Genomic DNA, 10,683 nt, shown 5'->3' on the forward strand with positions numbered 1-10,683 from the left:
TTTTTTTTTTTTTGAGATGGAGTCTCGCTCTGTCGCCCAGGCTGGAGTGCAATGCCGTGATCTCGGCTCACTGCAACTTCTGCCTCCAGTATTCAAGAGATTCTCCTGTCTCAGCCTCCTGAGTAGCTGGGATTACAGGCACCCACCACCACACCCAGCTAACTTTTTTGTATTTTTAGTTGAGATGGGGTTTCACCATGGTGGCCAGGCTGGTCTTGAACTCTTGACCTCAGGTGATCCACCCGCCTCAGCTTCTCAAAGTGCTGGGATTACAGGCGTGAGCCACTGCGCCTGGCCTAATTTTTGTATTTTTAAGTAGAGACAGGGTTTCACCATGTTGGCCAGGCTGGTCTTGAACTCCTAACCTCAAGCGATCCACTTGCCTCTGCCTCCCAAAGTGCTGGGACTACAGGTATCAGCCACCGTGCCCAGCCTGGCTAACTTAAAAAAAATTTTTTTTTTTTTTTTGGAGATGGGGTTCTCACCATGCTGCCTAGGTAGATTTCAAACTCCTGGGCTCAAGCGATCCATCTGCCTCACAATCCCAAACTGACCTCATTTTAACTTAATCACTTCTTCAAAGACCCTATCTCCAAATACAATCACATTCTGAGGTACCAGAGGTTAGGATGCCAACTTACAAATTTTTGAAGGAGGATGTAGTTCAGTTCATAATAGCAGTGATGAGCTTTATGGCTTCTGAAAAAGACATACTTCCCCAGGTGGATTCATCTCTTGGTGGTTTTGTTTGTTTGTTCTGAGACAAAGTCTCACTCTGTCACCCAGGCTGCAGTGCAGTGGCATGATCTTGGCTCACTGTAACCTCCACCTCCCGGGTTCAAGCAATTATCCTGCCTCACCCTCCCGAGTAGCTGGGATTACTGGCACCCACCACCATGCCCGGCTAATTTTTGTGTTTTCAGTAGAGATATATTGGCCAGGTTCAGTAGAGATATATATTGCCATATTGGCCAGTCTGGTCTGGAAATCCTGACCTCACTTGGTCTCCCAAAGGGTTTTTTTTTTGGTTTGGTTTTTTTTTTTTTTTTCTTTCGAGATGGGGTCTCGCTCTGTCACCCAGGCTGGAGTGCAGTGGTGCCATCTCAGCTCACTGCAAGCTCCACCTCCCAGGTTCACGCCGTTCTCCTGCCTCAGCCTCCCAAGTAGCTGGAACTACAGGCCCCCTCCACCAGGCCCAGCTAATTTTTTGATTTTTTGTGTTTTTAGTAGAAACGGGGTTTCACCGTGTTAGCCAGGATGGTCTCAATCTCCTGACCTCGTGGTCCTCCCGCCTCAGCCTCCCAAAGTGCTGGGATTACCGGCGTGAGCCACCACGCCTGGCCCCAAAGTGCTTTCAAAGTCTTAATTCAAAACTATGGCACAATCCCACCCCACTGCTCAGAACCCAGGGAGCACTGGGTTTGGTTAATTCCTTCTTCCACACCCAGAGTAAGTTTTCTCAGCTCCATTCCCCAAATGACGCTGGCTTGGGGCAGGGGAAGAATGCTTTGGTAGCTCAGGGGAAAGGACTGTGGAGTTCCTGCCTTTTCCCCTTCCAGGATCCAAGGGTGCTAGAGACCTTTCTGTGTTCCTGGTCAGAACTGAGGAGGTAGAAAGACCAGGAGCCACAGCTCTTAGTCATCTCACAGGCAAGAAACATCCAACAGAGGCCAGCTACTGCGGGGCACACTGGACCACATCATTTTTGCCAGTGTCCTGGAATAAGGAAGTGAAGGAAGGCAGACCGTGGGGCTCCTCCCGACCATGCTCATCAGGGTACCCAGGTGAGGGGTGAAGTTGTCCTAAAGGCTTCCCAGAACTCACACACACGTGTCCCCACCTCTCCCTTCCTTGATCAGGTCTCCATTTTAGGTATTTACCGATCATCTTATGCTATTGTTAAAGCCGAAGCTGAGGGGTGAAACCACAGCAGAAAGCAAGGAACGCTCAACCCCAGATCACGGAGGAAGAGGTGGACAGAGAGCCTGGTTCCGCCCATTTGCAGCCATTTCTGGGCCTCTAGGCTCTGGCGGCTCCTGGGATCGCTGTCCTCGGTGCTGAATACACGTTTGTGAGGGGCGCACCTGACAAGTTTGTCATTCTCAGGGAAAATCCAGTCTCCTGGTGCTGAGAAGAAACCATGGCACAGCCCTTCTCAGTTCTCCAGCAACCCTGGACTCCGCAGGAGAACAGAGAGACTCCCTACATTTGTTTCTGTGAGAGAAAGGAAGGCTGGAGCAGGGAGTGGCGGAAATCTCTGCAGTCCTCTCGGAAAGCAAACCCTTCCACACCTGTGATCCCACGCGATTTAGCAGAGCCCTGAGTTAAAACTAGGCCATTGCTGGGTGTGGTGGCTCATGCCTGTAATCCCAGCACTTTGGGAGGCCGAGGTGGGCAGATCACAAGGTCAGAAGATCGAGACCATCCTGGCTAATACCGTGAAACCCCGGCTCTACTAAAAATACAAAAAATTAGCCGGGTATGGTGGTGGGCACCTGTAGTCCCAGCTGCTGGGGAGGCTGAGGCAGGAGAATGGTGTAAACCCAGGAGGCGGAGCTTGCAGTGAGCCAAGATGGCGCCACTGCACTCCAGCCTGGGTGACAGAGCGAGACTCCATCTCAAAAAAAAAAAAAAAAAACTAGGCCATGATGACGCTTAGTGACACAAACATCTGACAAAAGAGCTGTACCCTTTATATTTTCAAAGGCTTCCTACAAATTAAGGGAGGCAGAAGACCCATTTAATGGGCAATGGACTTGAAGAGACATTTTACCAAGAAGGATATCCAAATGGCCACACACACACACACACACGCACACAAATGGGAAGGTGTTCAACTTCATTAGTCATTATGGAAATTAAACCACAAGGAAGTATCAAAACACTGCAGCAGCATAACTAAAATGGAAAAGACGAACAACCAACTATTTGCAAGTATATGGGGCAAATGAAGCTTCCTCACATTGCTGGCAGGATGGTAACCTGGGAAGCTGCTTTGAGAAATGGTTGGTCAGTAACCATGAAAGCTAAAGGTACATATATCATCACTGAGCAATTCCACTGCTAGGCAGACACCTGAGAGAAAGAACTTTCTGTGTGCTCCAAAAGACATGGACAGAAATGTTCATGGTAGCTTTATTTATAGGAGCCCAAAACTAGAAATACAAAATGTTCATGAAGAGAGGGATGAAACAATAAATTGCAATACATTCATATGATAAATACTACACAGCAATAAAAATAAAAACACACAGCATGGACCCACACTTCATCCACAGTGTTGAGTGAAGAAAGCCAGGATCAAATAACTATATACTGTATAATTCCCCTTAGAGAAGGTTCAAGGACAGACTACACTAATTTACGGTGATAAAGATCAGGAGACTGGCCACTCTTGGGGAAGGCGGGTACAAACTGGAGAGGAGGCAGGAGAACCTGCTAAGATGCAGAAAATTTATTTTTGAGACGGAGTTTTGCTCTTGTTGCCCAGGCTGGAGTGCAGTGGTGTGATCTCGGCTCACCACAACCTCCGCCTCCTGGGTTCAAGCGATTCTACAGGCATGTGCCACCACACCCGGCTAGTTATATATTTTTAGTAGAGACGGGGTTTCTCCATGTTGGTCAGGCTGGTGTCCAACTCCCTACCTCAGGTGATCCGCCCGCCATGGCCTCCCAAAGTGCTGGGATTGCAGGCGTGAGCCACCACACCAGGCTATTTGAGACAGAGTCTCACTTTGTCACCCAGGCTAGAGTGCAATGGCACGATCTAGGCTCACTGAAACCTCTAGTTCCCAAATTGAAGCGATTCTCCTGCCTCAGGCTCTCGAGTAGCTGAGATTACAGTCATGTGCCACCATGCCCGGCTAATTTTTGTATTTTTAGTAGAGATGGGGTTGCATCATGTTGTCCAGGCTGGTCTTGAACTCCTGACCTGGTGATCTGCCTGCCTTGGCCTCCCAAAGTGCTGGGATTACAGCCGTGAGCCACCATGTCTGGCTATTTATTTTTGGAGACGGAGTTTTGCTCTGGTCACCCAGGCTGGAGTGCAGTGGCGCGATCTTGGCTCACTGCAACTTCCACCTCCCGTGTTCAAGCGATTCTCCTGCCTCAGTCTCCTGAGTAGCTGGGATTACAGGCATGCACCACCACATCCAGCTAATTTTCTTGTATTTGTAGTAGAGACAGGGTTTCATCATGTTGGCCAGGCTGGTCTTGAGCTCCTGACCTCAGGTCATCTGCCCACCTTGGCCTCCCAAAGTGCAGGGATTACAGGCGTGAGCCACCGCACCTTTCAGCCCACACAATGAAGGTTTATGAAGCCCCAGATTCCAGGGCCTCCACCACGACTCCCTCTCTGCCACATTTCTGGTCCCACTGGGGACTGTGGTCCCTGCCCACTGGACCCAGTAGGTGTAGGTGTGGGGGTCTGGGCCCAGCGGGGATATACACCTTAGTGTCACAGAACTCGGGGTCTAAGCCTGTATCCTCAGATCCACGACCTGACCGGGCAAGGAAAGGAAGGGAAGGGGGTCAGGGTTCCTGCAGGAAGGTTCTCTGAGTGGCCTTAAACAGACCCAGTTGTCTCTTGTAGTTCTCAAAAGTAACTGTAGAATGTGCTGGGAATGCAACATCCCGAGATATGGAGGGACCGGCCAGGCAGCCTGGGCTCCATTCCCGCCTACCCTAGAGACAGAATGCCCTTCAATGCTTGAGCCCAGTGACTCAGGTTTCACCCAGAGTAGAAAACCCAGGGCTGGGTACTTTTTGGAGTCCCTCAACTGCCATACAAGTGAGACACACACAATTGTGACCCTATCCTGCCTAGGCCACTTTCCTAAGCCTTGGGGGATCAGCTCACAATGGATCCTGTCCCTTGCTGCCCATCTGTGAGGAACAAACCCACTTCACGTAACTTTTTGCATGTGTGGCGTTCTGTCTCATCGGGCTCTGGTAAGTTGGTAACCAGTGCACAGGGAACCTGCTTCACAGACCACACGCCATAGTCCCCGGGCCTCCAGAGCCAAGGGAAGCATCCCCTCCTTCCCACAGCCCTTCTTGTTATGGAGGCACGCACCCTATCAGTGGAGCCCAGAAGCCAGAGGCCTTACTCCCCAAGCCCGGGGTGCTCTCGCCCCTCTCACCTGTGGCCTCTGTGAGCATCTGGCCGGGGCTGTTGACCTCATGCTACTGCGCCCACATGCTGGTCCCTGCAGTCAGGCCCTCCACAGGCACCCTGATGTCTGAGGAGTCACTGGCCCAGTGGAGCCAGTAGGGGCAGGTCTTGGGGTCTGGGCCTGTAGGGGCCTCAGGGTGAGGGAGCTGGTGGTCTGAGCCTGCGTGACCAGGCCAGGGACTAGTTTGGGAATGTGGAAAGAAGAGTCATTTGATGAAGTTTGTTTGTGGCTCTAATCATGAGAATAAAGTGCACAGCCTGGCACTTTTTACAAATGTGCAAACACACACACGCACGTGCACACACAGGCACACACGCACATGTTGCTGGGCAGTGGGCAGGTGGTCCCTCTTACCTGTGGACATGCTCAGGACGTCCCTAGGGCCACCTATTCCTTTCCTCTCGGCCCACACAGAGAAGGTGTAGAGGGTCTCAGGCTGAAGTCCCTCCACCCCTAGCCAGCAGTCTGACGTGCTTGTGTTCCCGCTGGTCATGCCCGCCCCCGGACCCAGTAGATGGAAGTCTGCAGGTCTGGGTCCTTGGGGCTGCCCAGCTCAGGGTGATGGAGCTGGAGGTCCGAGCCTCCGCACTCAGGATTCTGACTGCCTTGGGGGCTGAGACATGAGGAGAAGGCTCTGTGGTGAACAGAAGAGGGAATCCCACGGCCCTTCCTAGACGTGCAGGATGGAGGCTGATGGGGTCACTAACCTGCTGCTGTGGCCTCTGTCGTCCAGAGGGCCTGGGGAGGGACCAGACAGGGAATCAGACCCAGGGGTGGTCTGACCTGCAGGATCGGAATGAAGGCTGCTGAGTCCCACCCCACCTCATCCCCACCAGCCACCCTGACTTGAGAGGGAAGATGGAGACGGCGTTTTGCTCCTTGCCCCAGGTCTGGGTCCTGGCAGGGCTGGAAGGAGCCTGAGGGGGATGTGCACAGCGCCTCTGAGAGCTCTGCTTTAGAGAAACACGAATCAGACTGTGAGAAAGCAGACCTTTGAAAAGTCAGACGAAAGGTCGTCCGGGGGCCAGAATCAGGGAGGAGAGACAGGATGCTGGGGCTGCGGGATGCTGACAGGAGGGCAGCGTCCTGTCGCTTTGGACAGCCACGTCTGCAGGCCCCATGCACCCCTGGCATCTGCACACCCAGAGCCCCGTCCCTCCAGCTGCACTTTCCTGTGGAATTTCCTCTTTCCCCGCCTTTCATCAGGTCTGAGTGGACAGGAGGGTAGGAGATGAGGAGGAAGTGGAGGTTTCAAGCCTGAGTGCAATTCTTCAGATCCTCCTCACGCCTGACTCTTACTGAGGGAAATCCCTCAGCTTCTACTTCTCCTCACTCCAACTGTGGATTCCTGTCCTCACTTTCCTTCCTGGTCCCTGTCCTCCAGGATCCCCACCTTCCCTTCCCACCTCTGTACTCTCACATCCGAGAGTCCCGAAATGCAGGTCCTAGATGGAGAAGTCGCCTCTCTGCTGTAAGAGTCTCTAAATGCTGACCATGGATGGAGAAGTCGCCTCTCTGCTGTAAGAGTCTCTAAATGCTGACCAGGATGGAGAAGTCGCCTCTCTGCTGTAAGAGTCTCTAAATGCTGACTAGGATGGAGAAGTCGCCTCTCTGCTGTAAGAGTCTCTAAATGCTGACCAGGATGGAGAAGTCGCCTCTCTGCTGTAAGAGTCTCTAAATGCTGACCACGGATGGAGAAGTCGCCTCTCTGCTGTAAGAGTCTCTAAATGCTGACCATGGATGGAGAAGTCGCCTCTCTGCTGTAAGAGTCTCTAAATGCTGACCATGGATGGAGAAGTCGCCTCTCTGCTGTAAGAGTCTCTAAATGCTGACCATGGATGGAGAAGTCGCCTCTCTGCTGTAAGAGTCTCTAAATGCTGACCATGGATGGAGAAGTCGCCTCTCTGCTGTAAGAGTCTCTAAATGTTGACCATGGATGGAGAAGTCGCCTCTCTGCTGTAAGAGTCTCTAAATGCTGACCATGGATGGAGAAGTCGCCTCTCTGCTATAAGAGTCTCTAAATGCTGACCACGGATGGAGAAGTCGCCTCTCTGCTATAAGAGTCTCTAAATGCTCACCATGGATGGAGAAGTCGCCTCTCTGCTGTAAGAGTCTCTAAATGCTGACCACGGATGGAGAAGTTGCCTCTCTGCTATGAGTCACTGAAAGCACATCATGGATGCAGAAGTCAAATAGGGTCTTGGAGAGCAGCTTGGACCCTGTCAAGTATTCAGATGCAGAATCTGAGGACCAGAGAGGGACAGCAGCTTGCCAAGGTCACACAGCTTTGACAAGGAGCACAGCTGGGTTCCTCCTTCCCATTTGATTCCTACCCCCTTGCCACCCTACCTCCTCATCCTCAGGCCTCCTACCCTTCTCCCGATACTGCATGTGACTGCAGCGGGTTCTGTCCCCTAAAAAGATATGTCCAAGTCCTAACCCCAGGTACCTATGCAGGTGACACTACTTACAAACAGGGTCTTTGCACACATACTTAAGGATCTTGAGATAGAATCACCCTGGGTTTACGGTGGGCCCTAAATCCAATGGCCTGTGTCCCTAGAAGGCTGCAGACACAGAGGGAGGCTGCCCGGTGAAGCCAGTCACGTGAAGACGGAGAGACACAGCCACAGGCCGAGGGAAGCCAGGGATTCCCGGGAGCCTCCAGAAGCCAAGAGGGCAAGGATGGATTCTTCCCGAGAGCCTTAAGAGGGAGCATGGGCAGGAAAACACCCTGATTTTGGACTTTGGGTCTCCAGAACTGCGGGAGAGTCCGCTCATCTTGTTTCAAAGCATCTGGTTCGGGGTAATTTATTTGTGGCGGCAGCCCCGGGAAACTAACACAGACCAAACAGTTCTCTTGGCTCAGTTCTGCACAGTCCTCACTTTATCTCCTCAAATCCACTCCCACCCGACAGCCAGGGAGGGTCCCACTGGGCACCAGGCCTGGTCCATGGGGAGTGACCAAGAACCGTTTGCTGTCATTAACCACGATGGTTAATCACAATGATCTTCCCCGAGGCCTCTCCCACGGCAACAGCAACATCGATGGTTCCACACCCACTTTACTAAGACAAGGAAAACGGATTCAGAGCAGGAGCTGGGGGCGGGCAGACTGTGGGGCCGACACAGAACACGGAGGCGGGCTGGTGGCTGGGAGGGCCACATGTGGGCCTGGCTGAGGAGCCAGGGATCTGGAGTCAGAACCTGGAGAAGGCGGCTGGAACCCAGCAGTGGACTTGGAATTCCGCAAATGGTCCTCAAACGTCTTCAGCTGGAAGCGGCGGCGGCGGTGGCGCCTGCAGACAGGCGTGAGGAAGCTTCGCTGCTGAGGGTGTTTCTCGGGCTGGGCTGATCTGGGAGGCCCAGGTCTTTGCAAGAGGAGAGCGCCTGAATACCGGCCCTTCAAGCTCTCTAGTCAGTCGGTCTTCGCCATCTGGCTCCTGAGGGCCGACAGTGTGATGAGGAGCTGGGCAGCGTAGTAGGTGGTCATGACCACCAGGCGGGCATGGGGCAGGGGCTGGACGAAGGTGTCCCAGGCCAGCACGCCATCAGAGAGTGTGAAGAGCAGCGCGCCCCAGCCGGCACTCCCGCCCCGGGCCAGGCCGCGCCACAGCATGGCCATCAGGATCAGCCCATAGGCTGCCACAGGCAGGCCCATATCGGGCTCAAGGTGCTGGAGCACAAGGCTGAGGTAGGGGCCAGAGGCCAGGATGATGAGCAGCAGCAGGCCAGGCTGCAGGGGAGAGAAGCCGAAGGCCCAGACGTAGAGAAGGTGGGTGGTGGCGAAGGCGGCCATGCCTGGTGGGAGAGGGGTGGGGTGCCAGTGAGGAAGGCCCATCCTGGGAATGGCCCCGAGGTCACCCCTCAGGGCCTAAAATAAGGGCAGTCCCAAAACACCAGGCCCCACCCTGGCCAAGCCTCCTTGCAGGCCTCCCCACATGCAGTGTCCATCCTTGCTCTGCTCAGAACCAACAGGAGGCCCCATCTTCTCTTGGCCTCCAAAGCCCCATGCCCTCCGGCTCACCAGCCACTCTGCCTGGTCACCCTGGCCTGCCTGGCCACAAGCACCTGGCACACCCGTCCCGGAGCCTTTGCACTTGCCCTTCCCCCACACAGGCACACAGCACCTTCTGCTCTGCCCAAATGTGACTTCCCCAGCGACACCTTCCTCAGCAACCCTGCTTCAAACTGCAGCACCCCCAGCGGGTCCTCACTGCCCTTGCCACCCCCAGCTACTGCCCTACACCGCCAGCCCCCATCCCTCGCTGGAGCGTGAGCTGCCTCGGTCATGGCTGCACCCCCCACCGTGCCTCTGACCACCAGAGCTCTCACAGGAGCCCTCTGCACCGCAGGCTCCCATCCAAGTGCTGGGGCCTCCCTCACACGGGTATCCGGAAGGCGTCATGGCAGCTTCCGCTCACCAGGGAGGAAGGCTCCAGGCCAGATGAGGCAGGCGTCCCCCACTGCCGAGCACAAGAGGGCTCCCTGGAGGAGCCGGCTGTAGCCCCCGCCCGGGCACACGACCCACAGGAACCCGGCCAGGCCGAGGATGGGCAGGCACTTGACCAGGGCAGCGACCCAGGACGGCTGGTCCTCGGGAATCCAGAGGCAGAAGTACACGCAGCAGGAGAGGATGAAGGGGCTCAGCCACCTGCAGACATCTGGGTGCTTTGGGGAATGGGGAGCTGCTGAGCCGAAACCCAGCCCAGCCCCCGTTCTTGGGACTGAGATCTTGTGGCTCCTGTCCCACCCCTACCTGGGACCCCAGCTGTACAGGTGTACCCATTCAGGGACCAGGCTGCCAGAACCCAGCTTCCCAGGGTCCCAACCAACTCAAGGACAGCAGCTCCCAGACCCACCGGCTGCTGGGGTTCCAGGGGCCTGGCCCCCAGCCCCAGGCACACCTCGGAAGGCTCTCACCTGGGCTGAGCAGCGAGTCTTCAGGGTCTGCCCCGCTTTGCCAGCGTCCATGCTGGCCTGATACCCCCAGAGCGACCTAATCTGGGAGCGAGCGGCTTCGGGGTGGCGGGGACGGCTCATGGTTACACGTTAACCCAAGGAGCGTCCTGTGGACTCTGTGACTGATAACAGGGCCCGGACAGATGCTGTCCTCACCCTGGGGACGGCCTTGCCTGGCACCCGCTGATAAAGCACTGTTGGCATCGGGGGTCCCTCTGCCCTGCCTGCTGGGACACGGTTTCCTCCTCCTGTCTGCCTGGGGGGGGTGAGGCCCACAAATGCCCGTCCCCTTGTCCTGGGCCCAATCAGCAGAGACGGAGTGCAGAATTCCACGGCCACCCCTTCATGAAAGCGGGGGAGGGGCTGGCTGGCAGGAGCACCCCTGGAGGGATGGGAAGGCGAGTCCGTCCTTCACTTGCTGCCCTAGCCATCTCCCTCCCTGCTCCACAAAACCTTCCCTCATTCTGCTCAACCCCACCAAGCCCTCATGGGCTCCACCACAAACACTGCTTCAGTGGGTGACGAGGAGGGACCACCATGAATGCGG

The 10,683-nt window shown here is 55.0% G+C and overlaps 1 protein-coding gene across 2 annotated transcripts; it reads right to left on the bottom strand.

Moving 5' to 3' along the window:
* Positions 1 to 8,039: 8,039 nt before the first annotated feature.
* Positions 8,040 to 10,254, bottom strand: LOC102126102 (lysoplasmalogenase TMEM86B). Of its 2 annotated transcripts, XM_015441576.4 has the most exons (3): positions 10,098 to 10,254; positions 9,599 to 9,845; positions 8,040 to 8,975 (listed from the first exon to the last, which is right to left on the bottom strand). In XM_015441576.4, the coding sequence occupies exons 1-3, from the start codon at positions 10,215 to 10,217 to the stop codon at positions 8,593 to 8,595; spliced, it is 750 nt and encodes a 249-aa protein (XP_015297062.3). In that variant the 5' UTR covers positions 10,218 to 10,254; the 3' UTR covers positions 8,040 to 8,592. The 2 variants fall into 2 exon arrangements, with proteins under 2 accessions (XP_015297062.3, XP_073880908.1); XM_074024807.1 differs by lacking the exon at positions 9,599 to 9,845 and having other exon boundaries at positions 10,098 to 10,175.
* Positions 10,255 to 10,683: the final 429 nt, after the last annotated feature.

This window comes from Macaca fascicularis, chromosome 19 (genome assembly GCF_037993035.2).
Source record: "Macaca fascicularis isolate 582-1 chromosome 19, T2T-MFA8v1.1".
Taxonomy (NCBI): Eukaryota; Metazoa; Chordata; class Mammalia; order Primates; family Cercopithecidae; genus Macaca; species Macaca fascicularis.

What these genes read in the sequence shown, in the direction of transcription:
- LOC102126102 (XM_015441576.4), bottom strand. Translation starts at nt 10,217, where the DNA reads ATGAGCCGTCCCCGCCACCCCGAAGCCGCTCGCTCCCAGATTAGGTCG. An exon ending in AGACTCGCTGCTCAGCCCAG is followed by an intron (nt 9,846 to 10,097) that starts GTGAGAGCCTTC and finishes CATTCCCCAAAG; the next exon opens with CACCCAGATGTCTGCAGGTG. An exon ending in GCCTGGAGCCTTCCTCCCTG is followed by an intron (nt 8,976 to 9,598) that starts GTGAGCGGAAGC and finishes CTCTCCCACCAG; the next exon opens with GCATGGCCGCCTTCGCCACC.